Here is a 23,438-nt window from a genome sequence, read left to right as displayed (position 1 = left end):
AGTTCAGCGGTTCGAATCCCTAGAGCCGCGTAATGGAGTGAGCTCCTGTTACTTGTCCCAGCTTCTGCCAACCTAGCAGTTTGAAAGCACATAAAAATGCAAGTAGAAAAATAGGAACCATCTTTGGTGGAAACAGCATTCCATGCGCCTTCGGCATTTAGCCATGCTGCCCACATGACCACGGAGACGTCTTCAGACAGCGCTGGCTCTTCGGCTTTGAAATGGAGCTGAGCACCGCCCCCTGGAGTCAGGAACCACTAGGACACATGTGTGAGAGGAACCTTTACTTGTACCATTTGAAAGATTTTTTACTATTTGTGCATTTATTATAGACTTTATTATTATAGGACAGACTGCCATACACTAAATAAATACATTTATTATAGACTGAATCATGGGCCATTTTACAATTTCACCTGGAATTATGGCATAATAAAAGCAGCTGTTTTAAATGTCAAAAAACTGCCGGATAACAGATCAGTATATATCTACAGTGGGATAGTTTTGTTTTTGTTTTACTATCTAAGCCAGCTATTAATATTGAAGTTTCCCTTGTACAATAAATAGACTTGATGGGTCAGCATTACATGTACATCCAGCCAATTGCAACTTAATCAAAGTATGGATTAAATGCAAAATGCAAAGGTAGATTATATATTGTCTTTTGGACCTTCTAAATGGATGTTAAATCTTGCAGGACATCTGTAAACTTTTCTGACTTACAGTGCCTCCTAAAAACAAAGATGTTGGTCATCCTGCAAAGGTTGGTGTGTATGCATGTGTTGTTGTGTGTTGTGCATGTGTGGTGTGTGGTGTGCATGTGCGTATACACATGTACACGTTTTATGAACTAAAGTCTCATCACTATTCTATTCAAGGACAAATTAACCTCCACAGCACACAGATAATACTGTCCTTGAACGAGAGCCATAATGTGAATTTAGTTCCTCCTATGTTATTATCTCTTAGTGAAGAGTAAGGTCTCATAAAACAATTTATCACTGGAGTCGTTCATGAGAAACACCATTTCAACAGCCAATTTTGAAATATATGTGTGGGAACAGTGGTCTGGTTTGTGAAGCAATGTATATGTTTTAATCCAGAGATGCACAACCTGAGCCTTCTTTGACATGGCTGCCATTGGCTATTAATGTAGTTTTTAATAAAATACATGATGAAAGAGCATTAACTTTAATATTAATAGCAATTATTAATACGTGGCTATCCTATTTTTATTTTTAATGTGTAAGGTACATGGTGGCTCAGTGGCTAAGACACTGAGCTTGTCGATCAGAGAGGTTGAATCTCTAGTGCCGCGTAATGGAGTGAGCTCCCGTTACTTGTCCTAACTTCTGCCAACCTAGCAGTTTGAAAGCATCTAAAAATGCAAGTAGAAAAAAAAAAGGAACCACCTTTGGTGGGAAAGTAACAGCGTTCCATGCCCCTTCGGCATTTAGTCATGCCAGCCACATGACCACGGAGACGTCTTTGGACAGTGCTGGCTCTTTGGCTTTGAAATGGAGAGCACACACACACCCAGAGTCGGGAAGAACTTTAACCTTTACCTTTAACCTATTTTTTAAGTGCAGATCATAAGTTTCACATGGTACATGAATTCTGACCCATGAAGTTGCCCAATCCCTGCTGCTGGGGTTGATTTAATAAACCATGGTTAAACATAGTTTGGTATAACATGCAGATTAAGAGTTACAGAGCCTCATTGCTTTCAACAGGAGTGTTGTGGAAGAATTCGATCATGCTGTGATAAATATGCTCCACTTGACAATTCTTTCTATGACCATTTTTGAAACAATTTTCTGTGTCTTCAGAGGTTGCTCTGAAATTCATGATACTGTCTCAGCGACTGTACAATATTCATTCATGTTGCTTTCTAAAGAAAGTTATATGAGCTGCTTCTTTATTATATACCTGAAATTATAGACAAATGCCACCCCCGCAATAAATGTTCTATTTAATTGATGTTTATACTGCTTACCCTATCAAGAATGATATTTTGAAGTAGAGCATAATATTTTAAAATTTATAATTATAAAAATGAGATATAATTACACCATAATTACAAATATAATTATAAACTATAATTATAAACAATTTCATTTAATTCCACAGTAATTCTGGTATTAACATCTCAAAATAGAATTCACAGCATACACTTAAGGCTGGGTTTGCCAATAAGCCATGGTTTGTTTCAACCATGATACGGCTTTGTTCATCCAACATACTAAACCAAAACCAACAAAAATGCACAGTAGGCCTTTGTGTGATTCAGGAACCAGGTCAATTTAAGTTTGTTATAATGTTATTTGTATTTTATTAATTTAGCTTTTTTTCAGGTGACATTTTAAGAGTCATGAGTCTTTGTTTATACTTTACCATATCCTATTTATCTTGATGTCCATTAATTTGTCTGATCAAAAGACTATTTAGACAGGAAAATTTGGGTTATAACAACATTCACCAAACTGATTTGCTTCCGGAAGCATCAGTCTTTCCCTTTTCTTTATAATGCCTTGGTAAGACCACACTTAGAATTCTGCATCCAGTTTTGGTCACCATGATATAAAAAAGATGTAGAGACTCTAGAAAGAGCACAGAGAAGAGCAACAAAGATTATCAAGGGACTGCAGGCTAAAACATATGAAGAATGGATGCAGGAACTGGGTTTCTGTCTAGTTTAATGAAAAGGAGGACTAGGGGTGACATGATACCAGTGTTCTGATATCTCAGGGGCTGTCACAAAGAAGTGGGAGTCAAGTTATTCTCCAAAGCACTTGAAGGGAGGACAAGAAGCAATGGGTGGAAACTAATCAAGGAGAGAAGCAACCTAGAACTTTGTGCCTGTGCATGTGCAGTGCAATAGAAATTATTCTGTGCATGCACAGAACTGAAAAACAAGATGGTGGCTGCGGTGACCAGGGAACCAGTTCAGGGGCGTGGCACGCCTGGGTCGCTTCCGGTTCCAGTGACCCAGGCTGCCAAACCACTACCGATTCGGCCAAACTGGTCCGAACCGGTAGGAACCCACCACTGATCTGGCCATGGGGAAATTACCGTGAATGTGTTCCTTTTTATTTCATTCAGCAAAGTGCCAAATATTTAAATCTGCACAAAGAGGAAGAATGAACATAGCAAACAGAATGCATGAAGGCAGAGAAAAGGGGGCTCAGATAAGAGAGCTGAGAAAGAGGAAATGATCCCTTACTATCATTCTTTTTCTCTATAATAAAATATTACGACAATCATCTCATACATTTTTGTTCTTCTCCTCAATCATGTCCAATTCTCCAAGGCTGCCAGGACTAATCCCTGCAGTTTTCTTGGCAGCTTTTTCAAAAGTGGTTGGCCATTGCCTCCTTCCTGAGAGAGCGTGACCAGTCCAAGGTCACCCAGCTTGTTTGCTTTGTGCTTAGGGCAGAACTAGAACTCCTGGTTTCTGATTTCTAGCCAATCTATTCTCCATAGCACCAGAGGGCAGGACAAGAAACAATGGTTGGAAACTAACCAAAGACTGAAGCAACCTGGAATAAAGGAGAAACTTCCTAACAGGGAAGACTATTAACCAGTGCAACAGCTTATCTCCAGAAATCGTGGGCACTCCATCACTGGAGGTTTTTAAGAAGAGACACTAGACAGTCACTTGTCTATAATTGTATAGATTCTCCTGCTTGAGCAGGGGGCTGGACTAGAAGACCACCCAAGTTTTATTCTATTCCTATTCTATTCCTATTATATTCTGTATATTCTATTCTATTCCATTCCTATTCCTATTCAATCCCTATTCCATTCCTATTCCTATTCTATTATATCCCTATTCCATTCCTAGTCTGTTCTATTCTATTTTCTATTCTATTCCTATTCTATTCTCTATATTCTATTTTCTATTCTATTCTCTATATTCTATTCTATTCTTATTCTATTCCATTCCTATTCTATTCTCTATATTCTATTCCTATTCTATTCTCTATATTCTATTCCATTCCTATTCCTATTCTATTATATCCCTATTCCATTCCTAGTCTGTTCTATTCTATTTTCTATTCTATTAGCAATAGCAATAGCAGTTAGACTTATATACCGCTTCATAGGGTTTTCAGCCCTCTCTAAGCAGTTTACAGAGTCAGCATATCGCCCCCAACAACAATCCGGGTCCTCATTTTACCCACCTCGGAAGGATGGAAGGCTGAGTCAACCCTGAGCCGGTGAGATTTGAACAGCTGAACTGCAGTCAGCTGAAGTAGCCTGCAGTGTTGTATTTAACCACTGCGCCACCTCGGCTCTATTCTATTCTATTGTATTCTATTCCTATTCTATTATCTATATTCTATTCTATTCCTATTCCATTATATCCCTATTATATTCTCTATATTCTATTCTATTCCTATTATATTCCTATTCCATTCCTACTCTATACAATGATACAATAGCAGAGTTGGAAGGGCCCTTGGAGGTCTTCTAGTCCAACCCCCTGCCTAGGCAGGAAACCCTATACCGTTTCAGACAAATGGCTATCCAACATCTTATTAAAGCCTTCCAGTTTTGGAGTATTCACAACTTCTGGAGGCAACTTCTGTTCCACTGATGAATTGTTCTAACTGTCAGGAAATTTCTCCTCAGTTCTAAGTTGCTTCTCCCCTTGATTAGTTTCCACCCATTGCTTCTTGTTCTACCCTCAGGTGCCTTGGAAAATAGTTTGACTCCCTCTTCTTTGTGGCAACCCCTGAGATATTCTATTATATCCCTATTCCATTCCTATTCAATTTCTATTCCATTCCATTCCTAGTCTGTTCTATTATATTTTCTATTCTATACTGTTCTATTTTCTATTCTATACTATTCCTATTCCATTCCTATTCCTATTCCATTCCTGGTCTGTTCTATTATATTTTCTATTCTATTCTATTCTATTCTATTCTATTCTTCTAATACTCAACTCAAGACATGAAGATGCTCTCAAGCAGCCTTTACATACTACCCTGCCCCAATTGCAAGGTGTTGACCACTGCCCTCTTCTGATCTCAGTTTCCTACTTTCTCAATTTTGCCTGGCCCTCTCCCTCCGGAACCTAAGAAGGTTTAGAGCCTTTTCCCGCAACAACGGATCTTGAGAAGCTAAACCTGCTTAGGACCGCGCACGGAGGATGCAGACAGCCACCCACCTACCCCCGGCTGAGTCGCAAGCCTGCAACCGCTTACGACGTTCCTCCTATAGCCCTGCCTCCGGGGAGCATCTCCGGGGAGACGCATTACAGTGATTCCTCCTGCTAGCCCGTTCTGGCCTCACCCATCTTTTGCAATGTCAAAGCTCTCTACGCAGAGCGCGCATCCCATCGCCTGTACACCAACAAGGGCATTCCCAGGCAGCGGGAGTGGGATTCCGCGCAGGCGCAGAAACGGCGCCCTCGGTCGCCCTCTCCGGCGGCGCGAGGAAGCGCAGGGAGGCCCAGCGGCGGAGTGGAGTCATGGCGTCGGGGCGAACGGCGGGGCGGCTCAGCCTGAAGGAGCAGCGCTACGACCGGCAGCTGAGGCGAGGAAGAGCCGGAGGGGTCCGGCTGTGGGCCGCGGGGGAAGGAGGGCTCTCTGAGCTTCGGGTCGCAGGGCGGAGGTTCAGCGTATCCATGGGGGTGGGGGGTTGCAACCTTCGCAGCTGCTTTTGGTCCCCGCTTCTCTCGTGCAAATCCCTTCGCCTCTTCTTCCTCCTCCTCTTCTTCCTCCTCTCCATCCGGAGCCTCCTGGCCGGGGACGGCTACTGTTCCTCGGGCTCCCGGTTGTCCTGATCCTTCGGATGGAGGATGGCCATTCATGGTCCTGCCTCTCTTGGCTCCTTATTTCCGGAATCCTTGTTTATTTATTTGTTTATCCTTCGGCCCCAGGGATAAGAATTTAGGGTGCATGCTTACACATTTGCATATCTAGTTGTATGTGCATGTTTTAACCATGCACCCATATGCACATGTTACATATGCACATGTCTTATATGTACGTGCATGTCTACAGGTGTCTGTATGTGGTATATAAAATATATATTTATATATACTGTATAAGACTATTATGTATGTGGGTATATGTAGAGCAGTGTTTCTCAACCTTGGCAACTTGAAGATGTCCGGACTTCAACTCCCAGAAGTCCAGACATCTTCAAGTTGCCAAGGTTTAGAAACACTGATGTCTCTCGTGCAAATCCCTTCGCCTCTTCTTCCTCCTCTTCTTCTTCCTCCTCTCCATCCGGAGCCTCCTGGCCGGGGACGGCTACTGTTCCTCGGGCTCCCGGTTGCCCGGATCCTTCGGATGGAGGATGGCCATTCATGGTCCTGCCTCTCTTGGCTCCTTATTTCCGGAATCCTTATTTATTTATTTGTTTATCCTTCGGCCCCAGGGATAAGAATTTAGGGTGCATGCTTACACATTTGCATATCTAGTTGTATGTGCATGCTTTAACCATGCACCCATATGCACATGTTACATATGCACATGTCTTATATGTATGTGCATGTCTACAGGTGTCTGTATGTGGTATATAAAATATATATTTATATATACTGTATAAGACTATTACGTATGTGGGTATATGTAGAGCAGTGTTTCTCAACCTTGGCAACTTGAAGATGTCCGGACTTCAACTCCCAGAATTCTGGGAGTTGAAGTCCAGACATCTTCAAGTTGCCAAGGTTGAGAAACATTGATGTAGAGTATTATATTTGTGTGTGTGTATAATGCATTTCCATTTCAAATAAATTTCATTCGAATATCTCATTGCAGACATACAATCTATGTCTCTGTCTATCCATCCATCTATAAATATAATATAGGATAGGATAGAATAGATAATGGAATGGAATAGAATAGAATAGATAATGGAATTGAATGAAATAGAATAGAATAGATAATGGAATGGAATAGAATAGAACAGAATAGAAGAATAGAATAGAATAGAATTCTTTGCTGGCCAAGTATGATTGGACACACAAGGAATTTGTCTTTGGTGCATATGCTCTCAGTGTACATAAGGAGAATAAAATATATTCATCAAGAATAAAAGATACAATGCTTAGTGATAGTCAAGGTTACTAATAAGCTATCAAATCGTACTAGAAAACAAATGTGAATAATGCAGCGTGTGTATACACAAACACACAATGAAATCCTCCTTTCAGGAAACCTAGGAGAAGACAGCAATAAATATTTTGAGCGACTGATTGTTTTATGTTTGTTTTGCTTTTGGTTCATTTATTTTATGCTTCTGTTTTACTGCCTACAGACTGCCTTTCAATCCATTTTTTTCTCTCCCTTTTGGAGTCGGAAATATTTTAAATTTTAAAGCAACAATTGGTAATGTATATCTATGGAGATTCTCAGTCATCCAGGTCATGGTTGCCCCAAAGGTGCTTTTTCAAGAGGCCACTGGACTTTCTTGGGGTTGTTTTTTTTTTTAAGACGTTTCGCTTCTCATCCAAGAAGCTTCAGAGCTGAAGAAGCTTATTGGATGAGAAGCAAAATGTCTTCAAAAAACCCCCAGAAAGTCCAATTGCCTCTTGAAAAATAAAAGCACCTTTGGGACATTGCTATTTTCTTTGTTAAGTTCTTTGTCTTGACAGTCATATGTTTTGATGTTGCAGGCTATGGGGTGATCATGGACAAGAGGCTTTAGAATCTGCTCACGTTTGTGTGATAACTGCAACAGCCACCGGAACAGAAATACTCAAAAACCTAGTTCTACCAGGTATAAATGACTTTTAAAAACTGTAATTGGTCCCCAGTAAATTTGTAGTTCAATCTGATCACTGGTTTGGTTTGTTCTTTAAGGTATTGGATCTTTTACAATCATAGATGGGAATCCAGTCACTGGGGAAGATGTTGGAAACAGGTAATGCGTTTTCTACAAATATTGGGTAATATTCCGGTGAATATTCCTCTTATGGTCTAAACAATGGCATCATACAAAAGCATAATGATTTGTTTCAGTAAATAAAATACTTAGGAACTTTAAACTTCATTTTAACGTATGATTAAAAACCACTAATGCTGACTTTTACCAATTATTTCACTACATTCCAATGAATGTTTGTGTAAAATCAACAGTACATTTGTTTTTGTTTTGAGATTAGCCAATTGTGCCGCAATGTTTATGGCAAGAATATCATTTATTTTTAATTAAAGTATATAAATATCCAATGGGATTTTTTTTGTCCCATTTGCAATGGTAGATGGAAGATTTTTAAAAATCCTTGTTACTCCATGAACTACAGTTAGATTGTGTGCCATTTTTAATACTTCCATATTGTTTATCTGGATAGAAAACTGATAGTGTTCTCTGTGTCTAAGTCTTTCTATCTCAATGTTTTATGGTTGGTAAAAGCATAATTTCAAGTCAATTTCAAACTTGGTGGGAATATGGAACAAAAATATGTGAAATACTTTATTGCTGTTATAAATATAGTTTACATTGATAGATAACCCTTGCTGCTTACTGATTTTGATCATATTATATAGCCGTGTTGAAGCTTAGTCAATATTCACATGCCATTGTTCAACCTCATTCCTTGTGACCATTTTTATAGCATGGTAAAATCAACTGAGATATTAAAATGTAAATCTTTAAATAAAAGAGATCTGTATAGATCAGTGGTAGTCAACCTGGTCCCTGCCACCCACTAGTGGGCGTTCCAGCTTTCATGGTGGGCGGTAGGGGTTTGCTGTAACTCTGATTTATAAATTTTATAAAGTAAAGTTACTTTCCTACTTTATAAATCACCATTACTGTGGAACCGGTGGGCGGTTAGAAAATTTTACTACTAACAGAGATACAAAAGTGGGCGGTAGGTATAAAAAGGTTGACTACCCCTGGTATAGACTAAGCCTGAAATGCCCTGATTGGAATTACTGGTTTTATGTATGTGAATTTACAAATTCACATACAGTACTCAGATGTATTGATTTCAAGCAAGTCTTTAAAATGTTCCAAGATTTTAGAGAGGAAAAATATATTAGAGCAGTAATGGCGAAGCACGCATGCGGGCACGCATGCTTCACATACACGGGCTCGCTCCCCTGGGCCGCAACCAGGAAGAGGTGCTGCCCAGGGGGCATGCGCGTGCCAGAAAAGGAATTTCTGGTTTGCGGCACACACATGCACGCCAGCCAGCAAGTCTTCCAGTTAACTGCTGCGCACGCATGTGTGCCGATCAGCTGGCTGGTGCTGATGCTCAGGGCAGAAAACAGAAGGCATTGCCGCACATATACCAGCTGATTGTTGCATGCGCATGGGCACTAGAAACCTGGAAGAGGAATGGGCAATGCCACGTGTGCCAGATTGCATGGCTCTGTGTGCCACTTCGGGCAGGCATGCCATAGGTTCACCATCATTGTATTATGGAGTTTTCTCTGGAGTACACTGTTTACATTGTTTTATTTTAGAAATTGTGATTATGATAAAATTCTAAAGGAATATTTTTTTTCTTTTTTAGCTTCTTCCTGCAAAGAAGCAATATTGGTCAAGTAAGGAAATACTAAATGTGTTTATTTATGTGAGTGGTTATGTAATGCATAGGATTTTTTTCCCTTTTACAATAAAGATACACATACACAATGTCTTGTATGATTAAAAAGGCAATTGTATACATATCTACAGAGAAGTGATCCCCTTGTGAGAATTTATTCCTAAATAAATATATGTTGCAGCCTAAATTTATGTCCTTGTGTGACCCACTTTTAATACAAATAAGTAGATTTCTTAGGTAGACACGCATGTAATCCTTTTCAAATGATTAGTTAATTCGCTTTGAAGATCTAACCATGGGTGCTTGTAAACAAAGTGTTATCCTGAACAAAACTTAAAACAGTTTTTTTGTTTCCTGTTATGTAAGTTTGTATGCCCTTCTGTATCAATGCTGGACATTTTCTGGTATACCCTAACATCATACATTTTTCAGAAGGAATTGCTTCAGGATTTCCCCTAACATTTCCCCATTAATATTTATTAAAGCATCTGTATGCATATCTCTCTTGAATGTTGTAATCTGTCTACAATTATATCTACCCCAAAATCCTTATTTTGGAAATTGGAACATGCAGTACAATTTGGCATCTATTTATTGAAAGGTGGGGGTGGGGTTTGGGGGGAGGATATTTATATTCTCATACTCAGGATAAAATTTTAAATCTTTTTATAGCAGTCACAACAATGTAACACACCTGCTTATCATTTTTAAACAGAATCGAGCGCAGTGTGCCACAGAACTGCTGCAAGAGTTGAATAATGATGTCTCTGGAAATTTTGTGGAAGAGGTTTGCATTAAACATTTTTACACATGTTATACATATGTGCTAACATGTCACAAACGTATGTCAGCTATTACTACCATAATATCAAATCTTGCTCTTGTGTAGGCTCATTTCAAAATAGTATCCTTTTTCTCACTTTCAAGCAACAAATCCTTTTTAAGAGGCGTATGATTTCATACCCTAAGCAACATGAATTTGTTCCTGGGACAGTCTTCTTTTGCAGTGGTTACTATGTTGATACAAATCCATATTAATTCTAATGTGAATTTAATAATAGCCAAGGTAGAATAGTCTTGATTGAGGAGGCTTATCTGACCAATGTAGGTAAGGTATGCCAACTCTGATGGACAGAACTGAACTGTCTATAGACGTGCGATTCCAAAGGGTAAAATATTTTAGATTATTGTACTGATTGCAGTTTATATATATATATATATATATATATATATATATATATATATATATATATATATATATATATATATATATATATATATACACACATACATACATACATACATATATACATTATATATATATATATACATACACACACACACACACACACACACATATACATACATACATACACACACACACACACATTTTATGGAAAGTACATTGACTGGGTCAAATCTTTTTTAAACCACATAAACAATAGTAATACAAATAAATATGTATACTTCAAATTTTCCAACTTCAACACTATTGTCTCTTTCCATAATCCTATATCATTTTTCCAATAGTTCATTTAAACATAAATAGCATTTCTTTGTGCCCTATATTTATTATTCCCTGCTAAGTAATATCATTTGATATTTTAAAAATTACTCATTATTCCACCATAACTTCAATGTTCCAAATGTGTAGAGTTGCTAATAATGCCAAGTATCAACAATATTTAATTAATCTCCGGAATGTATCTCAAAATCCCCATAACTTCTAAACCTTACTATTTTAAACTCACAGTATACTTTAACAATTATTAATGTTATTAATGCAATTAAATTACCTAATCCTAAATTCCCACCTACTAATCTTCACTTATTGGGATTACAACAAATATATATTGTCTAGTAATATATATACTACTATTTTATCTATATATATCTTCCCCTTTTATTAATATATTTTCTCATTATCCATCATCTCTTAATCTTTGAAATTCCATCATTTATTGACTTTTTAATCAGCCTTGCAGTTGATGAAGAACTGCATTGAGCTAGAAGTGTTAATTCTGAATCTTTTTATATTTATTGCTTTATGCTGCAATACAGATGCGTGTTTTTTTATGTTTTCTCAAGAACCCAGATAAACTTCTAGACAACGATCCTTCTTTTTTCTGTCGGTTTAATGTAGTGATTGCAACTCAACTCCCAGAAAAGTAAGCTGGAACGAATTTGATAGTATTGTCTTTATATACATGTTTTATTTCGTGTTTGTTTGGTAAAAATGGAAATTCTACGTTTTTATTTTCAGGATATAATCTCTCTAGCTGGTTATTTTTCTTTATTCCTTGCTTGATACAGCTGTGCCTCCGTTCAAACGTGGTTTATTAATTAGGCCACAGTGTCTGAGTTCACACATACTATCAAAACCAAACAAGTAATATTTGATTTAATGTGATATGTGGTCTAATTGTCCAGACATCTCTTGTCATTCCCATGTTAAATTGTGTGAGTATGGATCAGACAAGGTCCTTTTTTATCTTTGATACACAAAGGTCAAAAATCAAAGCTGTCTCATGTTCTATCAAAAAAAGGCTGAATGGAAATTTTGCATGTGTTTGCTTGAACACAAATACAGATATAACAAGCCTTTCAAAGAATTGCTACTTTATATGCAATATAAAATTGTAAATTGTTTTTAAATATACCAGGAGGTTGCAAGCTAAAGGATCTCAGTTGCAAGATATTGTTGCTTGTTCAAGATCTTGAAGTATAGATGCTCTGTATACGGAATAAATATTTGTGGGTAGATTCTAGTTGCTGTGTATTTTCTGTTCATTGTTCACTGTTCAATTGCCTTACATCTTCTGTTTTTCAGTACGTTGCTCAGATTAGCTGATGTCCTCTGGAATTACAACATCCCCCTGTTAATTTGTAGGACTTACGGACTAATAGGCTATATGAGAATTGTTATTAAAGAACATCCTGGTAAGATATTTAATGATTTAAAAAAAAAAACATTCCATTGTTAAAGAACATCCAAATGAAATAATCAGTGAATACAAATTACCCTAAATATGTAACCATTTATTAAAATGGTAAGTAGCAAAGTGTCTATGTCCCCCCCCCCCGTATTTTTAATCTCAGGTGGCTCATTTTCAGAAACTAACATCCATAATGTAAGATGTATAAGGAAATAGATTATTTTGATTAAAAAATAGAGTAGGTAATTCTTTAAATCACCTTCGTAACTTGTAAGGCAAGAAATATAATCAGTTTCAAATTATAATTTATCATTTGAAATCTGACTTGAAATACTTTTTGGATTTTACATTGTATGTTATCACTTCTGGATGCAATGTTAAATAGCCAGGAAAGGTCACATCATTTACAAATGTATGCATAATCATTGAATTGTGTTTATTTAAAATATTTTAACACCAACTTTTTAAACACAAGCCCTTCAAGGGCAGCTTACATAGTAACATCTCTTATAGAATATAGAATTCTTTATTGGCCAAGTGTGATTGGACACACAAGGAATTTGTCTTTGGTGTATATACTATCAGTATACATAAAGAAAAATAAAATAGAATACATTCATCAAGCATCATAAGGTACAACACTTAGTGAAAGTCATAAGCTATTAATAAGCAATCAAATTATACTAGGAAACAAAACAATATAAATTTTAAAGATACAAGCAACACAGAGTCATTAGTGGGAAGAGATAGGTACTAGGAAGGAAGAGAAGAATAATAGTAATAGAGTCTTAGTAGATAATTTGACACTGTTGTGGGAATTAGCTGTTTAGCAGAGGGTTGGCATTCGGGGAAAAACTGTCCTTGTGTCTAGTTGTTCTGGTGTGCAATGCTCTATAGCGTTGTTTTGAGGGTAGACGTTGAAACAATTAATGTCCAGGATGTGAGGGGTCTCTAGTTATTTTGACTCGTGCAGTAAGAGGGCTGTGAAAATAACCACGGACCCCTCACATCCTGGACATAAGACATATGTATACTGTATATGTGTATATGTATATGTTTTATATAATAATGGGAACAAAATTGCGGCGAAACCACAGACTTTAGCAATAATGCTATGGCTTTAGAACTGAAATGTTGTTTAATCTTTCAATAGTTATAGAATCTCACCCTGATAACGCCTTGGATGATTTGAGACTGGACAATCCATTTCCAGAGCTGAGAGAACATATCCAGTCTTATGATTTAGAGCATATGGAAAAAAAGGTTGGTACAGGCTTGGCCAACTCATCAGTATGTGCATGCAAGCATTAGCGCTGTCCCAAAGGTGCTTTTTCAGGAGGCCACTGAACTTTCTGATTTTTCTTTAAAGAGGTTTTGTTTCTCATCCAAGAAACTTCTTCAGCTCTGAGAGAAGAGCCGAAGAAGCTTCTTGGATGAGATGTGAAATGTCTGCAAAGAAAAAAACCATAAAGTCCAGTTGCCTCTAGACTGAAAATATCCATAGATAAGTATGAGAAATGTTGCTTGAATTTGTTCTAGAACTGCATTATATGCTATTATACAGGGCATCTATGAAGTGTCTCGATCATCCAGATCAGTGGTGGGTTTCAAAAAATTTTCGAACTTACTCTGTAGGTGTGGCCTCCTTTGTGGGAGTGGCTTGCCAGCCATGTGACCTGGTGGGAATGGTTTGCTGGCCATGTGTTCTCTCTCTCTCTCTCTCTCTCTCTCTCTCTCTCTTTCTCTCTCTCTCTCTCTTTCTTTCTTTCTTTCCTTTTGTCTCTCTGTCCCTTTTTTCTTTTTTTCTTTCATCTCTCACTTTTTCTTTCTTTCTTTCTTCCTTCCTTCCTTCCTTTCTTTCTCTTTCTCTTTCTCTCTCTGTGTGAGTCTGTGTGTGTGTGGTTCTTTGCCCCGCCCTCCCTCCCTCCTCCCCTCTGTGTGTCTCTATGTGATTCTCTCTGTGTGTCTGTCTATCTCTCTGTGTGTATCTCTCTCCTCTAGTGGTGGGTTTCAAAAATTTTTGGAAACTCTTCTGTAGGTGTGGCCTGCTTTCCAGGTCCACTGGTGGAATCTCTTCTAACTGGTTCGGGAGATTTGACAAACCAGTTCTACCAAATAGGTGCGAACTGGTAGGAACCCACCTCTGATCCAGATCATGATTATCCGAAAGGTGCTTTTTCCAAAAGGCAACTGGACTTTCTTGGGTATTTTTTGCTTGAAAACATTTTGCTTCTCATCCAAGGAGCTTCTTCAGATCAGAACTGAAGAAGTTTCTTGGATGAGAAGCGAAATGTTATCAAGGAAAACAACAACAAGGAAATCCAGTTGCCTATCAGAAAAGCACCTTTAGGACATACAAAGGATATTTTAGGTATTTAGGTATTTATTATAATTTATAGGCCGCCCTTTTCCCTGAGGGGACTCAGGGCGGCTTACAAAACACGGGAAAGGGGGTACAAGACAAAAAAACATAAGACAATACATAATATTAAAAATAGAGCACAACATTCATTCATCATTCGGGAGGGGACAAACTAAGATTTTTTATCCCCAGGCCTGACGGGATAGCCAGATCTTAAGGGCCGTGCGGAAGGCCTGGGCGGTGGTGAGGGTGCGAATCTCCACGGGGAGATTGTTCCATAGCGTCGGAGCTGCAACTGAGAAGGCTCTCCTCCGCGTAGTCGCCAGTCGGCACTGACTGGCGGATGGAATTCGGAGGAGGCCTACCCTGTGCGATCTGATGGGACGCAGGGAGGCAGAAGGCGGTCTCTCAAATAGCCAGATCCACTACCATGGAGCGCTTTGTGAGTGGTAAGTAGGACCTTGAAGTGCACCCGGAGATCAACAGGTAGCCAGCGCAGCTCACGGAGGATCGGTGTTATGTGGGCGAACCGTGGTGCACCCACGATCACTCGCGCGGCCGCATTCTGGACTAGCTGAAGTCGCCGGATGCTCTTCAAGGGCAGCCCCATGTAGAGCACGTTGCAGTATTCCAGCCTAGAGATCACAAGGGCTCGAGTGACTGTTGTGAGGGCCTCCCTGTTCAGGTAGGGCCGCAACTGGCGCATCAGGCGAACCTGAGCAAATGCCCCCCTGGTCACAGCTGACAAATGATGGTCAAAACTCAGCTGTGGGTCCAGGAGGACTCCCAAGTTGCGGACCCTGTCTGAGGGGTATAAATTTTGTCCCCCCAGCCTGATTGATGGAACATTAGCCAAATTATTGGGAGGAAAACACAACAGCCACTCGGTCTTTTCCGGGTTGAGCACCAGTTTCTTTTCAGAGATGAAAATGGGGCTTGATCTAGATCAATGGATTCATCTGTTACATGTCAAATCTGATTTTGTTATGGTGACTGGCTCATTGAAGTTACATAGAAATTTGTTCAGTCTGTTGGTTTAGGGGGGAAAAAAAACAAATCCAAGCATGCTTTTTGAACAAGCTCCATTATTACAGACTTGCCTTCTCCACATGCTTTCAGTATAATTTTAAGGTGGGGCAGCCAGCCAATAAGCTTATATAATTCAAAGGAATCTAAATGCTTTGAATTTCTTTAAAGTGCCCAGCTCCATTTGACTTCTTGTGATTTCCAACCTAGGATTGTGAATCTCTTATTTTTCCCTGGGGTTTTTCAAAATCAAATGGAAAACTGAGGAAACAATTTACATTCTGTCGATCTATCACACCAAGTGAAAAGGGGTAGTTAATTATTTCGTAGCAACCCTTAACCGAATGCAATTCTGTTGATTTAGCTATTTTTGTTGCATTATGAATTTAGTTTGTACCAACTACCCTGCTTTCCAACTTTAGAAGTGCACTATTTCCGTTGGTTTCTTTATTTCGCTATACTTGCTTTAATTTTGCATTTGCAGGAACACAGCCACATTCCATGGATTGTGATTGTATCCCAGTATCTAGAAAAATGGTGTCATGAGGTATGTAGATACCTTGACGGTAGTAGTCTAACTTACAGTCACTCATGCTTTCTGCTGCAGATCCGGGGGAATAATGCCTTCCACCAGAGAGGCTTATGTGCTTTTATATGCTGCAGTCTTGATCACAGGCTGCCTGCATGCTGCTGAAATCACAGGGTTGAATCAAGCAATTATACGTGAGATTGAATTGTAGCTAGTTATGAAGCTGATCAAATGCCATTCAGAGGAAATTTTAGAAGCCCTTAACTTGGGCCGGTTGTGGTTAAGTGAAGCCCCACAGACTTCAATAAATGCTTCTTGTTCCCCAATCTCTTCTTCCCATCTAACTGGCATGCAGAAAACTGTTTGCAGGCTGTGCATGGCAGCACTGCAGAGAAAGGGAATTTAGTGTTCATCTCCAATATGCCATTTCAGCTATATCCTATTCTCTGCACCGGGGAAGTATTCATCCATATGCTTAGGTTGTTGGGGGTGGATTGTGCCCATGTCTACATCACGTTTAACTGTATTTATTAAATTTGTAGGCTATGCATCTCGCCATCAAGTGACTCTAGGCAGCTTACAGTATTATAAAAGCACCATAGACAAAGTTAGCAACATTAAAACACTGCTCCTTAAAATCAAAACATTAACAATAAATTATATAAAGGATCCATGGGTAAATGGGTTGGAAGTTGGATCTTATGTAATCTACCAGCTGTCTCCAGATTGGGACAACCCCATTTCAGCCCCAGGGCCATTTGGCAGAGCCAAAGTTTTAGGCCCTTACAGGAGGCCAAATGAGTTGCAGGGGGCAGATCAATTTTTTTACTGCCGGTTCTGTGGGTGTGGTGTGGTTTGGTGGGAATGGCTTGGTGGGCATGGCAGGGGAAGGATACTGTAAAATATCCATTCCTTCCTCATTCCAGGGGAAGGTTACTGCAAAATCTCCATTCCCTCCCGATCAGCTGGGACTCAGGAGGCAGAGAATAGCAGAGGTGGTATTTACCAGTTCTCCAAACTACTCAAAATTTCCACTACCGGTTCTCCAGAACTGGTCAGAACCTGCTGAATACCACCTCTGGGGCAGATCACATTTTTAGGAGCATGATCTTCCAAAGAATGCCTATTTTTTAATGTAAATCCTGTTGCTAAGCTTGTTATTAGTTTTAGTGCCTTGTTTAAACTAGCCACATCCTGTATGGGAGATACTATATCTGTTCATATCTATATATGTATGCAAATGAAAATTTTAAAAAACCTCATGTACTCTTGAGTCATAGAATGGGCCTTAATTTAGTCATAGCTTATTCCACTGATGATAATTATTTACACTAAAATTGATTGAATTTGGCTGTAACTCACGAGTATCCTGGCTTAAACATTTCAACTTAAATATGTACATTTTGATGTGCTCCACTTTATATATTCTTGCTTGAACCCATCGTCCAGCAGGTGCATCTACCTATGATTTGGTTAGCATTATTATATGTAAAATGGGAATTCTGACTTGTTTCCTAATAGAGTAGAATTTTAAGTCTCATTTGTTCTTATGAAAAAAACACGAACCAGATTCATTTACTCTTTGATGTTGAACTAATTTTTATTTGCCTTAATTAATACATAATTTAATAAACTTCAAACCTGTTGTATTTCTGTTTAGAATAATGGTCAGATACCTAAGAACTACAAAGAAAAGGAGGCCTTCCGGGAGATGATTAGGCAAGGTGAGAGTTTTTGACCATCTCTGTCTATCTATTGTAGTATTATGTTTGGGTGAACTTTATTTAAAGACGAATGTACTGTAAATATGTGTCTAAGTCTACATCAGTGGCATGCAGTATTTATCAGAAGTTCCTTAACCTATCTAAAGAATTCCCACATAGTAATATTAATTCAAAAGATAGAGGTTGTCTGTTTATCACCTATTTTTTAGTTAATAAAATCTTATTCAGTAGGTTCTTCATTTCTTTCTAGGAATTTTAAAGAATGAAAATGGAATCCTGGAAGATGAGGAAAACTTTGAAGAAGCCATTAAAAATGTAAACACCGCTGTAACTGCTACTAAGGTAAAGGAAGGTTGCCACCTTCTATCAGAATTTTTAATTGCTTAGTGACTGCATTCCTAATAGAAAAAATAATGTGGAAATAAATATTATCTTGAATTTGACTTTTAGGTACCAAGTTGTATTGAAGATATTTTCAGTGATGATCATTGTATCAATCTCTCACAGCAGGTAATAAATACAAACCACTTTAGTATTCTAGTCTAGTATTCTGACACTCTGAATAAAAACTTGATCAATCAATTTTGGTTTTTGACTTGTTTGGTTCTCCTTTCTCCTTAGACTTCTTCTTTTTGGATTCTGGCTCGAGCTGTAAAAGAGTTTGTGAGCAAAGAAGGTCAAGGAAATTTACCCATTAGGGGTACAATTCCAGATATGATTGCAGATTCGAGTAAATTTATCAGCTTGCAAAATATGTAAGTATTTTTCTACAGTTGTTTTATATTTGTACTGAGATCCCCTTCAAAACCAATGTTTTCTGCAAAGATTTTCATTGTGACTACTTTATAAGCTCCCTATTTTGGGGTGGCTTTAACTTCGGTATAAGGGTGCTCTCAAACTGATGGCAAATTTTTGCAATCTGCTAGCTCTAAAAATATCAAAGACTGCTTTTAATTCATAGTACAAATAATAAGTTGTAATCACAATGGAAAAAGCTTTCCTGTAGGTTTAAGACAAGCATTTAGGCAGAGACAGTATATATAGAAGTGATAATTTGTAATTGGTTGGTTCCAGATTTGTATTCAGTAGATGTTAGCAAAGAATCAGGACCATGCCATAAGTTGCAGTTCAAAAGATTTATTGCCCAAGCCTATACATGAGAATCCAGTCAACTAAAGTTTAGTACGAAATTGGTGCCAGATAAGAGTCAACATAAAAGGGGGTTGGGCAGTTTGTGGCAATGTAATGACTCTAAGCTTATGACATGCTTAACTTAAAGAAAATAAGTTCCTCAGTTCCTTTTTTGTAACACCATTTTACTCATTTGGAGAAAGGACAAGAATTACTTCATCCACTTTCAATTTCTTGTTCAAAGAATTCATATTCTTGGTTAGAGAATTCCAACTTGAATATAAAATATTGAAAATTCTTACTGCTTTGCACACTCCATACATACAGTACAGTTGGCTTTGCATCCATTGGTCACTACCAAGTAAACTATGGATATTTCGAAATCTATTGATTTGGGGGTTAGATTTGCTGAAGTTCATTTTTGGAACTTTATTTTTATTTTTTAAGATACCGTGATAAAGCCAAGAAAGATGCCGAAGCTGTGTCTAATTATGCTGCAAAGCTGTTGCAGTCAGTTGGCAAAGTGAGTAGTAGAAAATGCAGTTTTCATTCCCTTAAAGACATCGAAGTAAAGAATGAAGTAAAATTTATTTATGTTTTTTTTTAATTTATAGAACTGCCCATCTCACCAAACAAAGAGAGGGGGATGGGTGAGCCAGCCTGAAATATTTCTTGTCATGATTGATTCCCAAAATGGGGAATTGTAGAAGATAGATAAAACATTGTAATTGTGTATGTGCCCCCAGCTATGGACATATGATTAAATCAAATTCTATAACAGGAATCTAGAAGACAATTGTCAGGCATTCTAATTTCATTAAAACAAATTTGCATTTTGTTCACAGGCACCAGAATCCATTTCTCAAAAAGAATTGAAATTGCTTTGTAAGTATTTCGTTCTACTTACATCAGGTTAATGGTTTCACCACAAAACCACGCTCGACTAAACCGCGTCCGACTAAACCGCGTAGCTGACGTCATCAACAGGGCGGAGACAGAAGCACGCTGTGAACCCTAAACCTAAAATTAACCCCTAAACCTAAACCTAACCCCCCTAAACCTAATCCAAAACCTAGCCCTAAACCTAACCCTTAACCTAACCCTAAACCTAACCCTAAACCTAACCCTAAACCTAACCCTAAACCTAACCCTAAACCTAACCCTTACCTTAAGTTGAATCGGCTTGCTTTCAAAGCGCTATTTAAAGCGCCCTTCTTTCTCCACGCTGGCTGTTGTCGCCCTGTTGATAACGTCAGCGACGCGGTTTAATCGGGCGCGGCTTAGTCGAGCGCGGTTTTGACGGGTCACGCAGGTTAATAAGGCTAAATTGTAAGGAATGCTGTAAGGAATCAGTCATTGTTTAATAATGTATCCAAACTGAATTTGCTAAAATGCTCTTTTCTTAATTAGCCTTAATGGTGCATGAAGAACATTGAAAAAAGGACTTTGCTACTCTATAACTGCTGTATAACTAGAAGTCACAGTTGAGAACTTTATAGAAAATTTGAAATTTTTTACTTCAAATTCCACGGGAAATTTTAAAATACTGTTTTGAAATATAATTGCAAGAATGACATAACTATCTCTCGCATGTTGTAACAATTAAGTCTTTATATTTAAAGTACCTATTCTCTCCTGCTCTCTTCCCATTTTCCCACTCTCCTTGATATTCTGCGTTTAGGCAGTAACTCAGCATTTCTTCGCATAGTACGATGTAGATGTCTTTCTGAAGAACATGGACTGAATACTTCAAACAAAGACGAGATCAGTAAGTTTATTTAGTTGTGTCCTTTTGCAGTGTTTTCATGTACAAATCAAATATGTTTGATGTAGAAGAGGCACGGCCTTTTTTCTGCTTTCTTCATTTTTGCTATAATGTAAAGGCAAGTTTTTAATTGCAAGAAAGATCTGAGATCTCCCAAAAAACCCACTTTGAATTTGTATATATTGTGAATGCAATGTTGCAGTGATGAATCACATGTGTAGCTTGTTTTTATTGTTCAGTAAATACTCTTATTGTGCCTGTATAACATTTGAATCAGTCACAATCTGAATGGAGAGAATAGACAGGAGAGATATGATATGGAAACATTCTTATAGCAAGTGGAATATGTTATGTGAAAAATTGAGGAATAGGAAACATATTTAGTTAAATTAATCTCAAGCCTTTTTACAATTTTCTCTTGTAAATTATATTTTGTTTTGTTTCTTGAAGCTTCTCATATGGATAATCCAGATAGTGAAATGGTGCTGTACCTAATGTTACGAGCTGTGGACAGATTTTTTAAACACAATGGTAGATACCCCGGTAAGGTTGTATGTATATATCATATCCTTTCTGAGATAAAAATGAATACTTTCTCTAATACTGTAATTTCTGTAATTTTGTTCTTTTCTGCTTTTTCTATAGGATAGAATATTCTCTAACAAAATTATATGTCATTTACTTGCAATAAAAAGTTAGTTCCGTCTATAATAATTATATCTTTTTTTCAGGGGTTTATAACTATCAAGTGGAGGATGACATTGGAAAACTGAAATCTTGCCTTAATAGTTTTCTTCAGGAGTATGGATTGCCTGTAACAGTCAAAGATGATTATGTCCATGAATTGTAAGTGTTGTTAAAAAAATACTTTCCAAGATCTTATTATGATGCATTATAATATGACAACTTTGTTTTCTTTTTGTAGTTGTCGATACGGAGCTGCTGAGCCACACACCATAGCAGCATTCATAGGAGGTAAAAAGATTGCTTTTTTCATGTGTCGATGGTGAACCACAAGCCAATTGACACGCAAAAAGATTTAGTATGTCTTACTTTGATACTATTTTGTATTCTCATGCCCATTGTACTAATATCTTTATGTTGATTAGAGGTAGTAACTATTCATTATATTGATATAATTCCATCTCCTCTGATAAAAATGTCTCAGATTTAAAATTGTTTCCAAAGTTTATACATGTACAATAATATTAGTTTCTACTCTATAGTTGTTCGTATATTTTGATATATGCGCTGAGATATTAAACAAATAAGCTCTAAACTGCAGCCATTATTCTTTTGTGACAAATCTTATATGCATATAAAACTCCCCAGATTAAATTGCCCTGTTTGAATTTTAATTGGGAGGATCAACCAACATGAATTTGGAATCATAAATTGCTAACAAAAATAATGAAGATCCTACCATAATTTCTTAGGGAACAAAGTTGGTAATTGAATTTTCCAATACCTATTACCCCATTTCTCTTGTTGATGATAGGCTGTATAAGGGCTCAACTGACAAATTCAGTTTATGGACAAGCTTGTGCCACAAAAAACTCTTGCCAGGGTTTTTTTTAACTGCCAGAGATTTAACATGGAAAAAGTGCAATTGGCCATTGAGCTGAGTATTTAACAGTATACCACGTAAGGTGGTATCTGTTAAAAAAATGTAGAGCTAGAAAATAAGCATTTGGATTTGAATCAATTGGCTTCTGTTACATATTTTTAATTTGTCATTCCTTGGCTGTTTTACAGGAGCTGCTGCTCAGGAAGTTGTGAAAATTGTTACCAGGCAATTTGTAATATTTAATAACACCTACATTTACAATGGGATGTCTCAGACCTCAGCAACGTTCAAACTGTAAACCAACCAAACTGTGTTGTTGAAATCTGTAGCTGCTTTTGATTTGCATTCTGTTCTGTTAAAAGTATTGCTGAAAAGAATGTATGATGCCAGTTGCTTTCTTTGTATTATTTTTGTCTTTCTAAATTCTTTGAAATTGTAATAAAGAATGTACCTCGCATTTCAATAAAAGATACTGGAATGTGAACATTATGACTTCTTCAAAATGTAGCCAGATTACCTACACCGATTCTCCATATTTTACATTTTGTTCTTCACAAAAACATTAGCTGGTTTACAGGACTCAGGAAAGTATTTTTAAACATTGTGCTAAATAAATTACTGTTTGAAGCAAATGGAGAGTGGTATTAAGTGCAATGTGTTGGATCTTCATGATTAAGAGACAGTTTCTTGCAAAATACAGATGTTCCCCATGCAAAGACTGGTTCACAAAGAGGGTTGGGCATTCATTGAAAACTACTAGTGAAGAAAAAGGCAGCAATCTTTAATTGATTTTTTCTTTCCACTGCCGAAACCAGTATCTTTTTGAACATTGTTTTGGAGGTTTTCATAATCCTTATAGCAGCTTTTGGGGATATTTGGCTACA

General features: G+C 37.7%; 1 protein-coding gene across 1 annotated transcript; it reads left to right on the top strand.

The window, feature by feature from the left end:
• The first annotated feature begins 5,444 nt into the window (after nucleotides 1–5,444).
• NAE1 (NEDD8 activating enzyme E1 subunit 1) lies at nucleotides 5,445–23,038 on the top strand. Its single transcript, XM_087728563.1, has 20 exons — nucleotides 5,445–5,544; nucleotides 7,634–7,737; nucleotides 7,821–7,881; nucleotides 9,482–9,512; nucleotides 10,230–10,301; nucleotides 11,603–11,682; nucleotides 12,345–12,454; nucleotides 13,604–13,713; nucleotides 16,323–16,385; nucleotides 18,028–18,091; nucleotides 18,342–18,433; nucleotides 18,542–18,601; nucleotides 18,713–18,846; nucleotides 19,670–19,745; nucleotides 20,068–20,107; nucleotides 20,904–20,990; nucleotides 21,438–21,530; nucleotides 21,719–21,833; nucleotides 21,913–21,962; nucleotides 22,743–23,038. The coding sequence occupies exons 1-20, from the start codon at nucleotides 5,480–5,482 to the stop codon at nucleotides 22,850–22,852; spliced, it is 1,617 nt and encodes a 538-aa protein (XP_087584689.1). The 5' UTR covers nucleotides 5,445–5,479; the 3' UTR covers nucleotides 22,853–23,038.
• The last annotated feature ends 400 nt before the right edge of the window (nucleotides 23,039–23,438 follow it).

Source organism: Thamnophis sirtalis, unplaced genomic scaffold (assembly GCF_051295495.1).
Source record: "Thamnophis sirtalis isolate CommonGarterSnake01/CBP01778 unplaced genomic scaffold, rThaSir2_p1.2 scaffold_14, whole genome shotgun sequence".
Taxonomy (NCBI): Eukaryota; Metazoa; Chordata; class Lepidosauria; order Squamata; family Natricidae; genus Thamnophis; species Thamnophis sirtalis.
Note: the sequence above shows the minus strand (reverse complement) of the source record. Positions and strands in the feature narration are given on the sequence as shown.

Coding starts and splice junctions, on each gene's coding strand:
- NAE1 (XM_087728563.1), top strand. CDS start 5,480: ATGGCGTCGGGGCGAACGGCGGGGCGGCTCAGCCTGAAGGAGCAGCGC. Junction 13,714..16,322: donor TAGAGCATATGGAAAAAAAG/GTTGGTACAGGC, acceptor TTGCATTTGCAG/GAACACAGCCACATTCCATG. Junction 20,108..20,903: donor AAAAGAATTGAAATTGCTTT/GTAAGTATTTCG, acceptor TTCTGCGTTTAG/GCAGTAACTCAGCATTTCTT.